The 22,433-nt window shown below is 53.2% G+C and overlaps 1 protein-coding gene and 1 long non-coding RNA gene across 2 annotated transcripts; one reads left to right on the top strand and one right to left on the bottom strand.

Annotated features, from left to right (window-relative positions):
- The first annotated feature begins 1,389 nt into the window (after positions 1 to 1,389).
- LOC137772478 (uncharacterized) lies at positions 1,390 to 10,486 on the top strand. The gene is made up of 3 exons (XR_011075479.1): positions 1,390 to 1,649; positions 4,480 to 4,572; positions 6,877 to 10,486. It is a non-coding gene; the product is annotated as an uncharacterized lncRNA (long non-coding RNA).
- A 1,276-nt stretch (positions 10,487 to 11,762) lies between these two features.
- On the bottom strand, positions 11,763 to 22,433 carry SERPINH1 (serpin family H member 1). The gene is made up of 5 exons (XM_068554112.1): positions 22,326 to 22,433; positions 17,603 to 18,258; positions 16,312 to 16,410; positions 15,965 to 16,197; positions 11,763 to 12,775 (listed from the first exon to the last, which is right to left on the bottom strand). The coding sequence occupies exons 2-5, from the start codon at positions 18,222 to 18,224 to the stop codon at positions 12,473 to 12,475; spliced, it is 1,257 nt and encodes a 418-aa protein (XP_068410213.1). The 5' UTR covers positions 18,225 to 18,258; positions 22,326 to 22,433; the 3' UTR covers positions 11,763 to 12,472.

Genomic DNA, 22,433 nt, shown 5'->3' on the forward strand with positions numbered 1-22,433 from the left:
GGCTCAGCCTTGCTCAGAGATGGGTCCTGCTAGGATCCCACTGGTGTGGGTCACAGTAGCTTCCCCTTTAAAACCCAGAGCCCTCAGGGGCCTGGGGGTGTGAGGAGAGCTCCACCTGTTGACCCCACCAAAGCTGGCTCCCAAGGAACACTCCTACCCCTTTAAGACCTTTGAGACCCATTATGAACACTAACCCCTTTTAAAGGTCTCTTTTTTAAACGTCTCTTTTTAAAGAAGCTCAGCTTGGTTCTAACAGAGAAATCACAGGAAGTACTGATGGCTTCCAAATGGTGCAGTTTTCTGAGCAACAGGCCCCAGTTCTGCTTCCTCACCCCACTCCCAATAGCACCAGTGTTTTCTGCCCCACAAGCCACCTCTATAAACACACACACAGACACAGACACACACACACACACACACACACACACACTATGAGGATTCTTCCTGGCCCACCCAACACAGAGTTTGCTGCCATATGAATTCTAATGGGGCCCTGCAGATAAGAAAAGACCACGCTGAGGCTAAAGAAGTATTGTGTATGGACACCGCGCCCCTCCTTTCAGTTCTCCCTCTGACCCACACACCTGGTCCTATGGCACACACATTCCCACGGGACAGGCAGATGGTGCTCTCTCTGAGATGGGCAACATCCAGGGGCAAATGTCCAGAAAGCCACTGGCTACCAGGGCATCCCCTCTGAAGAGACAGCTGCCTGGAAACAAGGTGCGGGGGTCAGCCCCACATGGGGAGGCTGAGCTCCCTCAGGGACAGTGTCAGAATGGAAAGAGAAGTGGGCCCAGCCCAAGGCTCTGGTGACTTTTTAAAGGTAGGAAGAGAAGGGCACAAAGGAAGCTGAGGAAGGGCTCGCCCAAAGCTGTAAGGAGAGACCAGGGCCTGCGGTGCCAGGAGCGATTCAATAAGGAGAGCGATGCCCAGCGTCCAAAGCTGAGGGAGAGAGTGCAGATGACCGAGAGGCGGCGGTGGTGGAAGCAGATCGACCTCCAGCCCAGCGCCAGCCACCTCAATTTCCTCCAGATGATAAAGTGGCTCTGATGATAAGAGGTGATCCTGAGGCAGAAAACCTCCAGCTCAGGATTGAGCTGCAGGCCACTGCATCACGCCCAGCTCTCTACTGCATTGGAAGAAGGCCCAGTGACGGAGGTGGTCGGCTCAGGCCCCCGCCCTGGGATGGGGCGGCGAAAGGCGGGAAATGAACTAGATGCTCTTGGCCCTTCTCAGATGCAGACTTCATCCTTGGCCTGGTTCTTCCCAGCTGCAGCCATTTCCCAGCCCCTCCCCAGCACGCATCGTCTCCACCCCTCTCAATCCCTCCCCTCGGCGGCCTGGCGAATCCAGATAAAGGACTCCGGCGGGCCGCGGCCAGTAACTCCACCCGCCCAGACGCGGCTGCCTGAGGGAAGGAGGGGAGGGCGGAGCCCCTTCCCAGCGGAGCGGCCTCGGAAGCGCGCCGGCATCCGAAACTCGGATCCCGAAAATGCCCAGGCTCCACCCAAGAGCCCTTAACCAGGCTCCCGGCTCTGAATCTGACAGCTGGGGATCCGACATGGCTCCCGGGCGGGCGGCGCTGAGCCCCAGTCCCCAGCCGCGGCCGTCCGCGCACGCGCACACCGTCTTGCCCGTGCGGCCAGGTCAGTTTCCCCGTCTGGGCTCCGGGCCCAGTTGCCGGAGCTTCTCGGCGCGGGGTCGGACCAGGGCCCGGGCACGGGCTGGCTAGAGAAGCCTGGGGACCCGCGGGCGCGCGCCACCCGAAGGCGGGTCTGGGGGGCCCTCTTGGAGCTGGGCTGAGGCCTCGCTGGAGCCCCTGGTGGCGGATCCAGGGAAAGACTGCGATTTTACTCCTCTCGCGCTGTGATCCCCGCCCTGAACACCTGCCGGGGGCACCCCCGCACTGCCTGGGCACTTTTTGGCATTTTTGTGTAGTGAGGAGGCGGTGCGTGCGGTTTCAGGATAGACCATGGGGCCAAGTCGTACTGCAGCGGCACCTTCCGTAGTCTTTGTCTTTGTCGCGGCGAGGATGGATCATCTAGAGGAAGGGGATGGGGAATGCACGCCATTCTCAGTCCGAAACCTGGAAATAATTTTTTGCAACAATTTCCAGCCCTCCACTTCCAATCCGTCACTAAGACCTGCGCCCTCTACCGGCTAAATACATGGTGAATCTGCCTTCTTTTCTCTATCTCTGTAGCCACCCCCTCTTACGTCACACATATCACAGTTTGTAATTCTGTATGTGAATTACATGGTGGCACTCAGGGTGTAAGAAATGAGGCATTTCTTTATTCTGATAAATCAAATTAAATCAAGTTGGAGCCCCTCCTCTCACTGCCAGGGTGGGCAGGAACTCTAATATTAGTCATTTTCCTGGAGCCTCACCCTGTCCCTAGGTCCAGGAGGCTTAGGCCATCCTGAGAAGACACATAGGTTGTCACTATGGCTGCCCCACACCCCCTGCACCACGTTTGGCTGCGGAGCTCCCAAAGACTGCCCAGGTTGTGTGGTGTTAATGCCATTCCCCAAATACTCCTGTAGCCATCCACATCTGAGCCCATCCCTCAGAGGCCCCATAATCCAGACCCCCAGCTCCCTGCCCTTTCTACACACCCCCATTCCCAAGTCAGGCCACTCTACCCCCTCATCCATCAAAGCACCTACACTTTTACCCCCTCTCCATCTCAACCCATCCAGTTTAACATCCTCTGTGAGCTTAGACCTGATTCTTGGGGGGCAAGGGCTGCACCATCTTATATTCTCACCAGCAACATATGAACGTTCTAGTTTCTCCACATTCTTGTCAACACTTGTTCTTGTCCATCATTTTTATTATAGCAGTGATTTCTTTGCCTATTACAGAACCTTCCATTCTTGCCTACACACCCAATAGATATGTAATAACTATATGTTGAGTGGATGAATAGGAAAACAGGAAACGGAAGGTTTGGGCAGGAGGATGAACTCAGTTTGGTACATGTTGAGTGGGAGGTGCTTTGTATCTAGGAGACTTCTGGATATAGTGGCCTCAACCTGGGACAGGGTCTAGGATGAAGGTAGAGATGGGGACCTCATTAAAACGTGGGCCTCACTAGCCCTGGGAAGTTATGTGAGGCCATAAGAAAGGGTGCATTTACCCAAGGAGAGTGTGGAAAGTGAGAGAAGGATCCAAGACAGAGCTTTGGGAAACACCAACATTTAAGGGACAGGAGAGGAAGGAGGCCCTGAGTGGAGCCTGCCACAGCGCAGCAGAGAGGTCAGAAGAGAACTGGAAAAGATTGCCACCTTGGAGAAAGCATCAAGGAGGAACGGGTCAACAGGATCAGAGACATGAGTGCTTCCCTATGAGATGGATTATTAAAAATGTCCATTGAACAAAATGGGTAAAATGTCAATACATATTGAAGTTTTGTGATGGGTACGTGGAAGTTCATTACACTATTCTCTCAACTTTCATGCACATTTGAAATTTTCCGTATTTCCAAATTAATTTTTTAAATATCCATTGCACTAACAATGAGGAGATCACTGGTGAACTTGGCATTTGCAGAGTCTCTGGAGTGGAGGGAACAGAAACCCAATTCCAGTAAATGGGGGACTTTAAAAGGGGAGAAATCATGTATTATACCTGACACATGATTCACTAATATTCCAGGAAGCAATCACTGGGCACATATACCCCAAGTATTCCTGAGAAAAGAGAAGATTGTGTGTGACAGGCATTAATTTTTCATAGCTGCTGGTGCCTCCCACACAAGGACCATTCTCAGCAGGCCCAGCAGCCAGCCAAGAGCTCTTCTTCAAAAGGAGGAAAATTGCTTGCCAAGGGGTGCCTGGCTTTGCTCCTAACTCCTAGGTACTCCATTGCGGTTCTTTTCTCAGGATTTGCCACAGGCTCAGACATCATCCCCATCTGCTGCAGATACCTGAATCACCTTTGAATCTGCTGGGTCATCAGGGCTATGAGCAAGCGCTGCCTGCCCTTCCGCCTGGACACCTGGAAGCCTTCTCTTGCTCTGGGCTCCACTCAAAGCTGGCAGCCTTACTAGTTACTCCATAAATCAGAGCGGAACACCAAAATGTGACATACATTGCCACCAAAATACACAGAAGCCCAACAAGCGTGCTTCTTTCTTACTACTACTAGGGGCAGAAAACAGCAAATTCCTTTCACTTTTCAGGATGTGACAATTTTATGTGTCAACTTGACTGGGCCATTGGGTGCCAAGATATTTGGTCAAACATTATTCCGGGTGTGTTTGTAAGGAATGAGATTAACATTGGATCTGTAGACTGAGTAAAGCAGATTGCCCTCCCCAGTGTGGGTAGGCCTCATCTAATTTGTTGAAATAGAACAGAAGGCTGACTAAGGGAGAATTTGCTGTCTGCCTGGCTGTCTTCAAGCCAGGACACTGGTCTTCCCCTGCCTTCAGACTGGAACTAAACACCGTCCGCTCTCCTGCTTTTCAGGCCTTCAAACTTGGACTGAACTATACCACTGGCTCTCCTGGGTCTCCAGCTTACAAACAGAAGATCACGGGACTTCTCAGCCTCCATAATCCTGTGAGTCAATTCCTTATAATACATCTCTTTGTGTCTATCTCTATATACATGTATCTATAGCTGTATCTTCTATTGATTCTGTTTCTCTGGAGAACCCTGACTAATATATCTTTCCTGGCATGATCCAGGCCACTGAACACCCAGAAACTTCACTCAGGGCGCAGGGCCCTATGTTCTTATGGGATTCATCTCCCATTCTCAGCACATTTGTATCTTATCAACGCATCTAAAGTACCTGCTACTTTCCACTCTCTGTATCCTAGGAACATGATGTAATCAGTGTAGTAGACAAGTATGATGTTGTGTGTTATGGGAGGATGATCAAAATCCCCACAGGTTACATTGTAACAGAGAATCAGAGACTTGGGGAGTTTCAAGACAAGATGAGAAAGCTGTTTTGCTGTCCCTGCCAAGAAAAAGAAAGCTGCTTCTGGTATTTTCCCTAGAGGAAGTTTAAAAAAAAATTCTTTTTCAGATAAATAGTTTCGTATTAAGTAACAAAATATATGTATATTTGCTCCCATAAAAAGACTATACCTAGAATAGCAGCTGCTGGAATCATCTGAGCAAGCTTATGATAATTCGCTGTCATTCTTCAAGACCTGTGCCTTCTTCACAGACCAAAGAAGTAAATTAAGTGGGATGTAATAGAAACCAACCTACATCTCTCAAGTTTTGATGAGGGCACAAAGTTCTGTGATTCTCCCAGATCTGTACCAGTTTATTGATTGGTAAGAAGAAAAAGTTCCAGAAGCTTCCACTTGGCCCTTTCTACCATAATGGCCCTTATTCCGCAGGTCTAGAGGCTCATGTGTGCTGTAAATTTCAATTATACACCCTGAAACAAAAAATACAATTGTAGGATGAGTCCAGGCACCATGCCTGGACTTGAGTCAAAACTCCAATTGTCACCTGACACACCTGAGCCTCTACACAGTGGCTTTCTATGTCCTCAGGAATTAGCATTAGATAAACTCAAGGTCTGCTAATCCCTGAAAAGCCTATGTATTTTCCTTTCACAGAGCACAGTTCTCTGGCAAATGGCCTAGGGCCCTTTGTGGAAGGTAGGCTGCTAAAAGGAAGATTTACAGTATGTATCTGGGGTGCTATTGAAGGGGCCGCTCTGAAGGGTACTGACCTCTCTTCCATTCAAGGGGCTTTGGGTGAGGGACCAAAGTTCTCTTTCATAGTGGGTCAAATCAGGCTTCTGCTACCAGGCCTGGAGGGTTTTGTTTGTTGTTTTGCTTTGTTGTTTCTGTTATACATTAAAGAGGACTTAGAGGCTGCCTATCTATTTGGTCCCTTTGGTCCTATTTGGCCCTTAAACAATTAGTCTTTGCTAAAGACATCTGTGGGTTAGACCATTCTGAGTACCACTTGGCATCTGACGTCCCAGATGGCCAAGTGCTGCTGTCTGTGCTCTGCTCCCCTGGGATCCCATCATTTCCACTAAAATCATGGAGCCCATTTCTGTGGCAGTGTCTTTCACTAGTATCCCTAGCCTGCAGAGAACAAGTACTACATCATGTTTCAGAGATGCTCCCCTCACTCACATGTTTCTCCATGCCTTGGTGAAGGGAATTTCCTCCAGGCTCCATAAGAGGAAGTCGGGAGTGTGGAACTTGGCTTGGGAGTATGTGAGTGGGTCACACAGGGTAAATCCACATCAACATTGCTCCCTGCCTTAGCACTGGATTCTTTCCTCTATGTTAAAGCAAGGAATTCTGGCATTTCAATATCAATTAAGCATAGGCCTCAGTTGAATCCAGGTTTCAGTCAACCAGCTAAGCAAACAATGCAAACCACTCCTAGCTGCTCAAGCTGGCACACTGACTCTAGAATCCTAGGTAAATGAACCCATATTAATAAATCCAGCCCAGTGAAAATTGTGCTCCTCCCTCCATGTACTAGCACCCACAGAAAACATTTCCACATGTATTATCCAGACTTTTTGGTGATATAAATTAGCAAAATCTTGCAATTCTTTTGATGTGGCTGCTTCTTCCTCCCCCATCTGACTCTGGAACTAGTCTTCTGAGACAGGAAAGTGTCTAATTCCAGTTTGGGACTGGAGACAATGGGATTGCTGCGTGAAGAGGCTTGGCCTCCCCCTGTGGGGTAGATTGAAATCGTGCCCATGATATATTGCTGCTCTTTCCATCCAGACGTGAAGTCTCTTTTTCACCCCTTGAATCTGGGCTGGCCTCGTGACTTGTTTTGACCAACAGGATGTGATGGAAGCGACATGATATAAGCTGCGGAGCCCAGGCCTCAGAGGCTTAGCTCCTGCCTTTATCCTCTCAGAATCCTGAGGCCACCACTGTGCCAGGAAGAAGCCGGGGATGCAGGCCCACATAAGAGAGTGGCTCAGCGCCCAGCCATCCCAGCTGAGCCCAGCATCCAGTGCATGCAGTCACCCGAGCGAACCCAGACAAGACGAGTAGAAGGACTGCCCAGCCAATCCGCAGAACTGTGAAAAAGAATGAATTGTCATTTTAAGCCACTAAGTGTGGAGTGGCTTGTTTCTCTGCAATAAGCAACTAAAACACTTTGCAGGGTAACTTCCAAGACAAGGTCACTTCAAGGTCTTCAGGCAAGGCAGCTTGTGCTGCACGGGGGTTTACTGGAGCTAGGGGTGCTCTAAATCATCCAAATCCTGCCATATGGCCTCTAATTCCCTCCCTGAGATCAGTGCCCTAAATTTCACCTGAGATCTAACAGCACTGTGAATTCAGCTGACAAACTGACAATGTAATTTGTTGACTGCAGCATCAAACTCCTGTCTTGATAAGTTATATAACATAGCTTAGCTCTCCCCTGCCGTTGGGCCTCCTCTCGCCTCCCCTCTTGAGTTTGTCATCTCTGGTTTACACCAAGACAGAAGAATGACATGAAAAAAAAAGGAAGTCTGAGAGCTGACCACTTCTCAGTAGGTGTATTTGAAGTGTCAGAACACTTTCTAATTCTTGCTGGAACAGCCAGGTGGATCAGCTCGTGCCCGGACATGTGGACTCCGTGCTCCCCCCACAAATGAAACACTCGTGGTAGGCGTGTAGGGGAGCTGAGCAGACATGTCCATGTCACAGAGAGAGAGGAAGAAAGGTGACAGCAAGAGGTATGGAAGGACCAAGTCCCCCCAAGAGCACCTGGAGGGGAAATGCGGCGCGTGCTGCCCAGAGATGCTTCCCCAGAGCTCTGGGAGCACAGAGGCAGCTGCGCCTCTGACAGGGGCCCAGGAAGGGTCTCTGGAGAGTCGGTAACCTTTGAGATAGGCTTTGAAGGATGAGGAGGGCTCCACTGGCAGAGGTGGGGGGAGACATGATACCAGCAGAAGAGGCCACATGAGCAAAAGGAGAGGGAGGAAAGTCCAGGGGAGGGGATAAGTCAAGCCGGGGCTGTGGGAAAAGGAGGGAAATTGGAGCGGTGGGAGTGGCAAAACCAACTGCTCTGCTCCTGCAGAAACGTTCACTGACCTCGGGGCCTCCCCGTCAGCCGCCTCCTCCCAGCCTCTCTCAGAGCAGTTCAGCCCAGCACCTGGCAGCCAGGCCTCCCTCTATCTCACCCCCACCCTCCCCCAGGCCCCTCGCTGTGTCCCAAGCTCCCGTGGCCCTTCCAGCGGCCGCACCTCTGTTCACGCTGGGCCTCTCTTCCAGAATGCCTCTTCCCCTCTTTCCTACCAACCTCTAGCACCTCTTCTTCCAGGAAGTCTTCCCTGACCACTTCAGCTCTGCCTGACCCCCAGGTTGTATGGCATGATGGAAAGAATCAGGCTTTAAAGTTGTGGAGATCTGGGTTCAAATCCCAGCTCTGCAGTATGATCTTGATTTATTTACCTTCTCTTATTAATAGTTAATATTTCTCGGCCACATATTATTTGCCAGGTACCATGGGTTACCTCATTTCATTCTCACCACAGCTCTATGAGGTACTTACTATTATCATTCCCATCTTACTAGTGAGGAAACTGAAGCTCAGGGAGGTTAAGTATCTGGCCCAAGGCCACACAGCTAGGAGTGTCAGAACAGGGATTCCAGTCTGGTCTGCCAGGCTCCAATGCCTCTGCTGCGAAGCACCAAAGCACCCACTGGACCACTTCCTTTGAATGAGCATTTATTAGGTACCTCCTATGTGCCAGGCATTGTGCTGGGTTTGGGGATGTGGCCAGGGCGTGGGCAGACAAGGGCTACTCTCAAGGAGGTTTTAGCTGCGGGGACTGGAGTAAAGATTATATAGAATCCCATTGGTTACTGACCGCCTCCTATAAACCGTGGAGCACGGAGCTCACGCGTATCGACCACCTCTCTCCTCCACAGCCAGCTGACCTGCGCTCCCATACGTGCCAGGCTCTGTCACTGACCTGCTAGGTGGCCTTGGGTTGGTCACGTTATTCTCTAAACCCCAGTTTTCTCATCTATAACTTGGGATGGTAATAGCTACCCCTGAGGGAAGCTCTAATAATTAAGAGCTTCCCTCAGGGGTACCCGGCAGTGCAGGGCACATAGTCGGTGCTCAGTAAAAGTTAATCCCCATCTCCCCACACTGGCACTCACATCCAGGACCCACACAGTGCAGCAGGTCATCATCGCTCTGAGACTTTTAGCAAGCAGTGGTGGAAATAACAAGGAGGTCCCTTCAATGGCCTCCAGGTGGCAAGAAAGCTCCACACAGAGCTGTGATGGGCCATCAAGGGCACTGACATGGCTGGTCCAGCCCCAGCCCAACCTTGACCTATCCACCTCCACCACCTGCCCTTCACACCAGCAACCCCACCCCTCACTGTGAGGTGGGAGCACAGACCTCCCACCACCCTCCCGCCTGTGCCCGGATGGAGGCAGGTGGCCTCAGGGCCCCCTTTGTGTCATCTGGGCAGCCCCACACTCAGCCCTGCCTTCCTTCACTGCCCATGCCCACCTGGTGGGGAAGCTGTTGCAGGCTGAGCTTTGGGTCCAGGAGTCCCAACTTCTAGTCCAGTCTCCCCATCTCTGAACTATACCTGTGTGAGTAGGAAGACTTCCCACCTAACTGGGCTATTGTGGGGATTAAGTGGGACAACGTATATAGACTGTGAGGTTATGCACCTTTCCTATTAAAATCTGGCCAGTTCCTCTCCTGCCCTTTCTGTGTGTCATGGAGTTAGAACAACGCTCCAGCTGGCTAGGAGCATTTCCCAGCTCAGCCCCACTGGCTGTGGAGCCTCCGGCAGGTCATTTAACCTCTCTCAGCCTTGGTTATCTCACCTGTAAAATGGGAATAATCCCTACCTAGCCAAGCTGTTAGGAGGCTGTGATAAAATTTATATATATCAAGTGACCGACATGGTGTTCGGCACATAGTAGAAGCAAAATACAAAGGAAGGACCAGCTGGTATTATTAAAATCATTATTCTGATCAAGAAATGCCTACTTACCCTTCAAGGCAGCCCACATGTCACTTCCTCCTGGGAGTCTTCCTTGATCTCCCCATGGCAGTCATGGCACCCACCCGTGGCACCCTTCTGGATTCCCGAAGCCCTGGTGCCCTTCTAACACTGCTCTTTCACTTAATAAAATACGTTTTGAGTGCCTTATGTGTGTATGACACTGAATTTGAGTGCAGGACATACAGTGATGAACAAGACATGGGGACTTCCCTGGTGGCGCAGTGGTTAAGAATCTGCCTGCCAATTCAGGGGACATGGGTTCGATCCCTGGTCCAGGAAGATCCCACATGCCGCGGGGCAACTAAGCCCATGTGCCACAATTACTGAGCCTGCGCTCTAGAGCCCGTGACCTACAACTACTGAGCCCACATGCCACAACTACTGAAGTCGGCACACCTAGAGCCCGTGCTCCGCAACGAGAAGCCACCGCAATGAGAAGCCCGCGCACCGCAACGAAGAGTAGCCCCCGCTCGTCGCAACTAGAGAAAGCCCACACGCAGCCAAAAATAAATAATTTTTTTTTTAAAAAGTCATCGTCCCTATTTTCGTGGAGCTTCCATTCTAGTAGTGGGGACAAACCAAATGTGTCAATAGGTGGATAATTTAGGAGCACTGAGTCAGTAAAACAAGAAAACGTAGTAAAGAAACTGATGTTGTGGAGGAGCTGCTTATACTAGGTGGTTAGGGAAGGCCTTGTGGAGTAGATGACATTTAGGCTGAGTTCTGGACGACAAAAAAGCAGTGTTGCAAAGATCTAGAAGAACCACTTGCCAGAAAGAACAGCTAGTGCAAAGGCCCTGAGGCAGGAGAGTAAGTGTGGCCTGTCTGGGAACAGAATGATCCAGGGGACTGGAACACAGTGAGTACCGAGCATACTTGTCACTGTCCCTACGTCTCCACTTCTAGATGAAGCCTCTTGAGGGCAGAGATCTAATTTATTGGGTTCACAGCACAGAACAGACCTGGAGTTCTGAACAGCTGTGTTGCATTATGGTAATAATGGGAGTGAATCAGCTGGCCCTTCTGCAGCCCCATTCACATCTTGGAGGACTCCAACTAGGTTGCCCAGCCAAGCAGGGACTCCCTCCTTGGACCAACAACCCCCAGGGCAGAGTTGTTGGCAAACGGAAGCTGGAGAGGTGCCCGGAGAGAGGTAGTGACCTGCCCAAAGTCACACAGCCAGCAAACAGCAGAGATGGGTCATGAATCCAGTTTCCTCTGTTCCTCTGCCTCCCTGGCCACTGGTCTTCTGTCCCGTGCATCCCACTTGCCCTCTCCCTCCCTGAGCTGTGATGTCAGGAGCCCCAAGGACCATGAAAGGTAACCAATGTGAGGGCTGTATCAGGTCCCTCGTCTCCTGCTGCAAACCCAAACACAGAGCAAGGTTCCCACGAGCTCCTTCTTCACAAAGTCCTGCCCAGCTGGGCAGCCTGAGCTTGTGCCCTCTGGCCCTGGATGTGGATGAGGTCAGCTTTAAGTGAAAGCCTAGGGGGCTGAAGACTGGGACCCTGGGGCCCTGCACAGCAGGACAGCAAAGCTCTGGGCTCCAGGTCCAGCGCTGTCATTCCGGCTCTGCAGCCACCGCCAAAACAATTTCCGATTGAGCACATAGTGGGCCTGCCACACGGTATTATCTGCAGTTATCTGCCAGGATTTCAGGGCCTGACAAGGGCTATTAGTAGCAAACGTGGCTTAACAGAAGGAGCCCTTATCCCCGGGGAAGAATGAGATGGGAATCTCTGATCCAATCCCCTTCCATGCTCTGACAAAATTTCACTGGAAAATTTTATTGAAAAAAACAATTGTACAAATAAGTTCTTTGTTTGACAGCAACAAAGGCTCATTTCCCCCCTTTCCTCCCCATCTTTGAAAATCTGTAAAAGGAAAAAAAAAAGTTCATCCCCATGATGCCTGACTGGAGTCTGCCCAAGAGCTCCCCCTGCCCCCCCATAAGCTATACCCGACCCCCTCACTGGGGTGAGACCCATGGAGGGGGGTGGGTACGTGTCCCAGGGGCTGCAGCACCTAGTTTTATAGTTGAGGGAAGTTAGAAGATTGGGAGGGAGCTGGGGAGGGGCTGAGGTGGTGGTAATATCAGGAAGAGGGCCCCCATTCCATGAGGGCTTGGCTGAACCCCCAGCTCGATTCCGTCTCACAGATGAGAAAGCACACGGCTATAAATATGAACACTGACGGAGGCAGGCTGGATCCCAGGGCTGAGGGCAGGGCTCCACGACTACTGCCCAGCTCCCACAGGATGTGGGGTCTCTGGGCTCAACATCCTGACATCTGGGGGCCCGTGTCCAGGCAGACTGAATCCTGGCTGGGAAGGTCTGCTCAGACACAGCCAGTCATCCTGTTTTCCCACCCCCCATCCCGTGGACTATCCAAGGTCAGTACCTCAGCTCCCCACCCCCATAGCACCCATGTGTCTCAGGAGCCTCCCGCTGCCCCCTGCCATCCCACACCCACCCTGGGGCCCTATAACTCGTCTCGCATCTTGTCGCCCTTGGGCCGGACCAGGCGCCCAATGAACAGCAGGGAGCCACTCTGGGTGTCTCGAACCAGGAAGATGAAGGGGTGGTCGGCGTAGAAGAGCTTGGGGCTGCGCAGCTCCTCACGCCCATAGATGTCCTGGTCGAAGGGGTTGCCGTCTGTGTCCCACTCGAAGGCGGTGGCGTGGAACACACTGGCCAGGTACAGGTCCTTCTTGCCGGACATGCGAGACAGGTCTGCCTTGTTCTTGTCGATGGCCTCAGTCAGACCCAGCCCAGCCAGGTGTTTCTGCAGGACCAGATGAGTGCCGGTGAGGCCACGGTGGGTAAGGCTCCTAGACCCTCACCCTCCACCCACACCACCTGCTGTCTCCTCCCGTCTCTTCCTCAGAGCAGAGATTACCACTCCCTGCCACCTTGTGTGTGCCAGACATGGCGTGGGCACTGCCAAGCACTGCTTTCCTAATTCTCATGAAAACCCTGCAAGAGCTTCCAATCACCACTTCACAGATGAGGAAACTAAGGCTCATGGGGAAAAGGCAGAATTTATGCATGGCCCCGCCGAGCCACCTTGACCTGTGCTTCTCAAACTGTGGGTGGTGGACCGCCAGCACCAGCATGCCCCAGGGGCTTACATGAAGCGCACGTTCCCTGACTCCAGCCCAGAGCCACTGAATCACAATCTCTGGGGGGAGGCTGGGAACCTTTCTGAACCAACTCTCCAGGTAATTCTTGACATGCTCAAGTTTGAGAAAGACTGTCCTAAGGACAGCTATGACCACATCACTCTGGGGCTTAAAACCTTTCCAGAGTGATATGATGTCTGGGATTTGCTTCAAAATAATCTGATGGGGGGGGGGGCTTCCCTGGTGGCGCAGTGGTTGAGAATCCGCCTGCTAATGCAGGGGACACGGGTTCGAGCCCTGGTCTGGGAAGATCCCACATGCCGCGGAGCAAGTGGGCCCGTGAGCCACAACTACTGAGCCTGAGCGTCTGGAGCCTGTGCTCCGCAACGAGAGGCCGCGACAGTGAGAGGCCCGCACACCGCGATGAAGAGTGGCCCCCGCTCGCCGCAGCTAGAGAAAGCCCTCGCACAGAAATGAAGACCCAACACAGCCAAAAATAAATAAATTAATTAATTAATTAAAAAAATAATAATAATAATCTGATGGGGAAGGAATGGGTGTGTATAAATGAATCCTTATTGGTCATGAGTTGACGATGGTTGATGTTGGGTGATGGATACATGAGGGTTCCTGATACTAATCTCTCTATTTTTAATATATTTTTATACATTTCCATAGTAAAAAGTTAAAACGCACACACACACACAAACACACACACGCCCTCTTCCAAGGCTCTGCACAACCCCTGGAAGCCAAGGACAAGCTCTTTCCTGTGAACTGTGCTTGCATTGCAGCCTTAACCCTCAGCATGTCCCACTCTGCTCTCCACTCAACAGCCTCCCTGAAACTGCATCCTCGATGGCATCTCAGTGGCTACCCTGTCTCTGTAGGGCCCTTTAGACTCCATGTCTTCTGGGAAGGCTTTCCTATCCCACAAGACTGGAGCCACGCCTCTCTGGGCCTAAGCACCCCTGGCCTCCCTCTGTCTATCAGTGTGTGGTCCTGTCTGTCTCTCGCACCTGGCTCAGAGCTCCCTCAAGGCAGGGCCCATATTCAGGGCTCTCCCTGGCTCTCAGTGCAGAAGAGGTGGCAGTAAAGGACTGTCGGCTGAGTGAACAGCAGCCTTCAGGGCCCAGGCTTCTGCGGGACAGTGCACTTCCCCAGCATGGCCAAACGGGCACGAGACCTAGGGATCTGAGAGTCGGGGTGTCCTGAGACAGGCATTCTAGGCCCAGCTATTCCAGTCCCCATGACTTCGCATCACCCTCTTGGAATTTCCCAACTCAGTCTATTGCAGGGTAGCGGGTAGTGTGTCCACCCAGGGTGCCAGGAAAACACGGGAGAAAGAAGGGAAGTCAGATGACAGCAACTGCAGGAGAAGGGGCTGGGGTAGAGTCGAGACAAGCACAAGAAGGAGACGGGTGGCTCCTCTCTGGAAACCCTCAGTGCTGTCTACAGTACAGACCACACAAGCTCCACTAGTCTCTGGTTTGGAGCCTAAGCCCCATCTCATCTCAAGCTTTCTCTCTCCACGCTCTCTCAGCAGCAAGTCTGAAACAATTCTGTAGGTGAGAGACCTGCCAAGGAATCACTTCTGGAATCCAAGGGAGGAATGAGATGAAAGTTTTCCCTTTTGAGTAGAGGAAAAGATCTTTCTCTCCTGATTGACAAAAAGGCCACCCTGAGTTTTCACCTTGAGAACTAACTGCAGCTCCACTGCTCGCTAGCTAGGGTGACCTTAGCGAGTCACTGCTTCTCTCCGAGCTGCTGCCCACCACCCAGAGTGGTCATGAGGGAGAAATGATGTTGAGCGGGTTTGGTTAAGTTTCCAGCCAAGTGACTCAGAGCCGAAAGCCATTATTAGTCTTATTACTGCATGGGGGACAATCCTCCAGCTTGAACAATCTATACACGCATACCCCAGAGATATCACGGGTTCGGTTCTAGACCACCACAATAAAGTGAATATTGCAATAAAGTGAGTCACATGAATTTTTTGGTTTCCCGGTGCATATAAAAGTTATGTTTATACTATACTGTAGTCTATTAACTCTGCAATAGTATTATGTCTTAAAAAATCAATGTACATACCTTAATTTAAAATATTTTATTGCTAAAAAATGCTAACCATCATCTGAGCCTTCAGGGAGTCAATCTTTTTGCTGGTGGAGGGTTTGAAATACTGCGAGAATTACTGAAACGTGACACAGAGACACGAAGCGAGCAAATGCTGTTGGAAAAGTGGAGCCAATAGACTTGTTTGACGCAGGATTGCCATAAGTCTTCAGTTTGTAAAAAAACGCAGTGAAGCGAAGCACAATAAAATGAGGCATGCCTGCACTTTGGGGCACTTCAGACTCTGAGAGGCAGCACAGCCTAAGATTAAGGGCATGGCTTGGTGCTAGATGCCTGAGTTATTGACAATGTGAATTTGGATATGTTATTTAACTTTTCTGAGCCTCCCTTTCCTCATCTGTAAGATAAGGTTGATAGTCCTACCTAATAAAGTTGTTTTGAGAATTAAGAGTTTAATACATACAAAGTGCTTAGGAAGAGTGCCTAGCATACAGCACGTGCTCAATTATATAGGGTTGGCCAAAAAGTTCGTTTGGGTTTTTCGTACGACGTTACAGAAAAACCTGAACGAACTTTTTGGCCAACCCAATATTTAGCTGTTGATGTTATCGCCATCTTCCCAAGGGCAGGGACCATGCCTCCTCCCCCAGCACAGCCCAGTACTGCCTGGACACCCAGAGGGGTTCAGGACAGACCTGCTGAGCTGGTGAATGGGTGCCCCATGCGCCATGCCCCCCTCCAAGCCCTGCAGGCCCTTGAGTTGGGCCATCCCTCACCTGCAGGTCATGGGTCACCTCCACCACACCCTTGGGCAGGGAGATGGCAACAGCCTTCTTCTGCATCTTCCCCATCCAGATCTTCAGCTGCTCTTTGGTCAGCAGCTTCTCAAGGCGCTCAAGGGGCTCCACATGGTGGGGCATGATGATGATGAGGCTGGAGAGCTTGTGCGCCAGGGGCATCTCCACAATTTGCAGCTTCTCCTTCTCGTCATCATAGTAGTTGTAGAGACCTGGGAGAAGAGCAGAAAGGGCGCTGGGCACACTGTGGGGCAGGGGCGGGCCAGGCCCCAAGCACCCTCAAGCCCCCACTTTGCCCCCCCAACGCTGCCCTGCAAGGAACCTACCTGTCCGGTGCATCATGGTGACACCCACGGTATACGAACGGGTCACCATGAAGCCTCGGTTGTCTACCATCTTGTGGTGGAATCTCTCATCCCAGTGTGCTGTAGTGGGAAGTAGAACACAAGGTCAGAAATAGATGCCCCCATCTTGTCAAGACACTCCCCTCAACTGCATACCCTGGATTTTTCCCTGCTCAAGGCCTTTGTTCAAGTCTTCAGCGCTCAACTGCAGCCCACCTCCCCCTGAGCATCCAGCCCACAGAGTACATGTTCCCTGCTTTGGGGTTGTGGGTCTTGGCCCCAGGACATGCTGCCTGAAGATATGGCTCTCTATATTTAGGGCCTACCTGTTTCCGCATGACAGGGGGTGCCTTCAGAAGGAGGACCCTTGCTCAGCTACCACCATGTTCACCTCTGCCCTGACAACTGTCAGGCATTTGTGCAACATGCGCTGAGCTAGACTTCCCACCCCACCTGCTAACTGAGGTCTGTGCCCTGGGCAGGGGATGCCCCAAGACCACCCTTAATTCTTGTCTGCCAGCCCTGTCTCTGGGCCCCCAAAAATGACCCAAAAAACCATGAATATGTGACAGAGGCATGAGACCTGCCCTATGTCACATACAGACCTGTATTCAAATTCAGTCTCAGTCACCAACTGGCTGCAAGACCTTTCACCCCTATCTTGGTCTCTTCATTTGTAAAAGAGGGGTCACCTCATCCTCACAGCATGCCGTGAGAGGAACAGTGCTATCCATACAGGTACTCAAAAATACACATTAAGCCCAAATCGAATCTTCAATTCAAAATGCACCTGGACCTGAGTCCGGGCTCTCTCCTCCTAGCTGAGCCTCAGTTTCCTCACCTGTGAAATGGAGGTAACACCACCTGCCCCCAAAGTCGCTTTGAGGGTTAGTAACGATCACAGATGTGGAGCCTTTCTCCAGCTCATTACTGAGATAGAATTGATTACTAAATTTGATTCCAAGACAAGCAACAACACACTCTGATGTGATGAAACACGGTAGGAGCACATCTTATGGAGTCCTTCGGTGGGGCTTGCATCTCTGTCCCATTCTTTTAGACACAACACTACACCTCTCTGAATCTAGTTTCTCGTATGTAACAAGAGTTCAATAACAGTGCCTCCCTGTGGGTCCACGGGTTGTTAATGAGGACTGAAGGAGCCCCAGCCTTGGTGCTCAGCACGGGAACACTGATCTGATTTGCCAGGGGCGGGGCTCCGAGGAGAGGAGGCCCCGCCCCACCGCGCCCTGCCCCGCCCGTCCGGACTCACGCTTGAAGAACATAGCATTGACCAGCAGCGCGCCATCTGTGCGCTCCACGTCCTTGGTGACCTCGGGCAGCTTGCCGTCGGTGGTCTGCGCCGCCCACTCGTTGATGGACTGCAGGGCGCTGCGCTTGTCGCGGAAGTTGATCTTGGAGTGCTCGCAGTTGTAGTGCTGCTTGCTGCTGCGCACGAAGTCGTCTGCGAAGCTCACCGAGCTGGGCCCATACAGGCGGCTGCCCAGCTTCCAGGTCACGTTGCGCGCCGTGCTGTTGCTGAGCGAGCGCAGCAGCTCGCCCAGGCCCGCGTGCACCTCCTCGTCGCGCAGCTGCTCGGCGCTCAGCACCGCCTTGGCCTGCGACGCCGTGGCCGCCTTGCCGCCCAGCGACACTAGCCCCAGGGACGAGGCCACCACCACGGGCGACAGCAGGATGTTCTCCACCGCCTGGTCCTTGGCCATGGCCTGGTACAGGCTGAAGGCCAGGCCGGCGCTGCGCTCAGCCAACGTGGCCGCCTTGGGGCTCAGCTTCTCCGCCGGGCCGGGAGCTGCTGCGGCCGCGGGTTTCTTCACCTCGGCGGCCAGGGCTCTGGCCAGTAGGCAGAAGGTGCTGATGAGCATGAGGGCACGCATGGCTGGGAGGTGGGTTGTGAGCACCACGGAGGACCTGTGAGGGTGGCAGAGAGAGGGCGGCCCTGAAGCCCTAGTCGTTCCTCCCGAACAACCATCCCTAGCCTTCTGGCTGTCACCAAGTCCCTTGGAGATGGGAGCAAGAGGGCCCAGAGCTCTAGGGAGCCCGGACCTAACTCCGGGTTGCCCAGATTGGGGGTCTCCGTCTGCCCACTCTCTCAGAGGCCCTCTTTGACTCCCTAGCCAAAGCAGGCAAGTCCCCACCTCAGCCCTATTGATTTCTTGCACTGAACTTAACATTTAGACTTACGTTTGTTATGTACTGTTTCCATCCCTAATTAGTCTGACCTCCAGGAGGGTTGGAAACCTAGCCAGTCTGATTTCCCTCTATACCCCCAGTGCCTGGCACACAACAGGCCTCAGCTGTTCCTGAATGAACAGAAACCAGGGCCACTTGCCCAAACCTGGGGTCTTCAGTTATTAGCTCTGATCTCATACAACCCTGGGGCCCTTTTCCAGTGGGGAAAAAAGAAAAAGTGGTAGATGGGCTCAGGGTCTGCATGAAACTCAGGGGCCTGGACAAAGGATGTCATGTGGGGTGGAGGTGTAGGCCTGCTCCTCCCCGAATGCCTTTCCTTCTGCCCTGGGATGTTAATGAGTCACCAGTTGGTTCACTCATTGAATGAGAGAATCCAGATGCCCTACTCTGCTGCCCCAAGGGTGACCTTGAGTTCGCATGTGTGCATGTGTGTGTGTGCCCACCCCTCTCTGAGCCTCAGGTCCATTTTCCAAGTTGTACGGGTCTAGGTCTCCACGCCCAGGCTTCTGTCTCGGCAGGGACTTGCCTGCCTGTCTGCCCACAGCCCCTGGAGCGGATGTGTGAAATCCCCAGGACAAAAGCTGGGGGGGAGGCAGGGGAGGTTTCCTGAGAGGAAGGATACTAAGGGAGAGGGTAAGTCACAGCTCAAAGGAACAATGACACCGACACCCCTTCACCAGAGGCTGGTGGCCAGATGTGTGTTCATTCTCCCAGGAAGCAGGGCCACCTCAGATTCCATTCTGCCCTCCCATCTGACAGTCATCACCACACATGCCCATCTACTCTGTGGCTTCAAGATTGCCCTCAGGTCCCCTCCTCAAACCACAGCAGTAGCAGTGGCCCCTAGGACAAGCCCCTCTCCCCTCTCTGGGTCCTCGCATCAGGACAGTCTCTCCACATGGACTTATTTCCACACTCCTCCACTTTGAGGTCATTTCCGCTTCTCCAGGCAGCACAACAGAAGAGGAGATGACATGGCAAAGGGAAGGTTTGGAAGGAACCGCGGTGATCCCACGGCTCTGGCAGATCCCATCTCGTGGTCCTCAAGAAGATGGAAAACTCAGAATCCTGGTGGACGACCCTCAGGCCTTGAGCCTGCCTGGGGAGCACTGGCTTTCTGCGAAGACTCTACTGCTGCAGCCATCCTGTGAACCAAGCCAAGTCCCCCCTCCCTGGGCTGCCACCTCCTTGGAGGTGCAGTGCAGAGGAGAAGCAAAGGGTACATGGGGAGAGGTGGTGGGAGGAGGGAAGGCCACTGAGCCCCACAGCTGCCTGGGGGAAGGTATCAAAGAGATCTGTAGCCTAGAGTATGGATTGCGGAGGTAAGACAGAGTTTCACCCTAAAGAACGGATTGGGAAGGGAATATCTCAGGGCCCAGGCCGCCTTCCTCCCAGCCCTAGCTACTTCCCCACCAGGCCTGAAGCCTCAAAGGCAGAGTGGCCATATAATTATTGTACAAACAAGGACACTTAAGAGAGTAAAATGGGACACTACTAATTATTAGGCTAGGACAACAGGCATATGGTCATCCTATTCAAAGGCTGTCCTTAGTCCAGACAGCTGATGCCAGAGCTTGGACCTCTGCAGAGGCCACCAGCATCCCCTTGAGAGGCAGTCTCGGAGTCTAGTTCACAGCCTTGCCACGTGGCAGGCACTATCTTGACAGCCCCACCCCCAGTCAACCAGAACCTTAAAGGGCTGGGAGGGGCTTTTTAAGAAAGCTCCAAATGACTAGTTTGGGATTCCTCAGGCAGCCACACAGCTGCGCTCCTGTTCCTGCTCCTGCTCTGGGTGACGTGGCAGGCTGGAAATTGAATTATCTCCACCCGCCTGCAGAGGGGGCGTCCAACCCGGGAAGCAGGAGGCCTGGGTTCAGGTCCCAGGGGGTGCCACGGAGCCTCCCTGGCCCTAGCTTCGAGCCCGCAACGTCACTCTCCGCAGGGAGATGTGCAGCTATGGAGAAGGGCTGCCCTGTTAACCCAGCAGCTGGAACGGAGGAAGGCAAGTCACTGCAAGCAAGCCAGCCTCCCACAGCCCAGCCCCTGTTGCCACAGAGAAATCCTAGCCCTTAGGCCAAGGTTAGAAGATTTATACTCCCACAGAGAAAAATACACGATCCCAGAACCAAGGGCTGTGCCCACAGCTAGCCAGGCCAAGTTGAGACTGGGTTCCAGATTTTTGTAAGTAGAGGGAAGGGAAGCAGATGCTAGGGGGGGACCACCAGAAGGGCTCTCAAACACTTGAGGAGGGCTAAAGTACCTTGAAACTGCCTCAGGGGGAGGTCAATGCCTGCCTTTTTCATTCTGAAAGAAAACAGAAGAGTGAGGAGGATGGGATAGGGCAGAGCTGGCGTGGTGGTGAGGAGGGGGCCTGGTAGGCCCAGCCCCCGTACGGAACCCTGTCTACACTGCCCCTGGCAGAAGGAAGACGTAACCAGTCCCAGACCTACAAGGACCTTGGAGGTCATTCACTTCACCAAACAGCGGGAGAAACTGAGGCCAGAGAGGGGGCAGGGAGCCACCTCCAGTCCACCAGGGATCAGTGGGGGTCCGGCTTCCTAGCACAGGGCTCCTTCCTCCCAGAAGCACCCACAGAGCCCCTCCGGAGGGCTGGATGTGGTGTCCTGTTACACAGCCTGTGAAAAAACATTTCTGCTGGGAATCCCGGTGACCAGAGACAAAAGGAGGGGAGCCGGAGGCCTCAGGAAGGGGGCGATGGGCAGACGAACTGCCTGAGGACAGAAGGGTGTGGTCCCAGCCAGAGACTTCCAGGGAACCAAAGCCCCCTGATTTTCCTCCGGCCTCCATCCGGCCTCCATCCGGGCCCTGCAGACCAGAGGGACCAGCCGGAAGCCCGGGAAGAGGAGGGGCCGGGCCTTCTGGCCATGCTGGAAGCGGTTTCATTCTTCTTCCAACACTCCAGCCGCCTCAGGAATGTCCCTAAGCTGGGGGCAGGGAACCCCGGCCTCTTAAGTAGCCTTAACCCTGCAGTTACTCCAGGAACCAGGTGGCGGTGGACAGAATTACAGCGGGTGACTCAAAGCCTTCGAGGGAGCTCCCCGTTCTCCCTTCCGTGGGGGGATGCAGACCCGGTCACCTCCTCACCGCTTTTTGGAGGAAGGTGGGGGAGACTGGTGCTGGCTGCCATGACCTACACGTGCAGGCTGCTGATCAGAAATGGAGCCGCGGTCCTCCCAAACCATGGGGACCCCAAGAGCCAAGTAGAAGTCAAGACTATTTCACCTCCTTTTCCTACCACCCTACCTCAGGAGGCTCAGATGCCCCCCAGCAAGCCTGTGAGGAGGTTGGTCCACTGGCCCTTGGGCCTCAACCCCACAACTGGAGGCACCCCGACATGCAAAGCCAGCCTGGCCTCCCTGTCCCTGCTGGAAGGCGTTCCAGACCCCATCTCCTCCCTCCTTGGTCCTGCAGAGGGACGAGCCTCAGCATACCGGCTCCCAGCGCCACTGTTTCCTCCCTGCCACCAGCACCCCTGCCCCACACTTCTGCGGAACCCTGCACTTTTTCCGGGCCCTCTGAGTGCCCCGACTCTCCATCCCGGCTCTGATCTCTGCTCTGGCCCTAGGGCTCGCTCCGCCATCACCACCCAGCCCCGGGTTCTCCATGCCGAACCCTCCAGCTGTCCCCAAAGTGCCAGGGACTCCAGTTTGCGGGCTCTGGGGTGGCCCCTAAACCCTCCCGCGGGCCGCTCTCCCCTCTCGTTTTCTTGAGCACCCCCAAAGCTCCCGCCGCTCCCCCCGGCCGCCCCCGCCCCTGCCCCTCACCTGGCCGGGCTGGGCTGGCGCGGGGACCGCAGTCACAGTGCCGCACTAGAGCCGCGAACGGATTCCACTCTCCGCCGCGCCCCCGCTCTCCAGATCTATATATGGCGT

The sequence above is a fragment of the Eschrichtius robustus genome, chromosome 11, assembly GCF_028021215.1.
Source record: "Eschrichtius robustus isolate mEscRob2 chromosome 11, mEscRob2.pri, whole genome shotgun sequence".
Lineage (NCBI taxonomy): Eukaryota > Metazoa > Chordata > Mammalia > Artiodactyla > Eschrichtiidae > Eschrichtius > Eschrichtius robustus.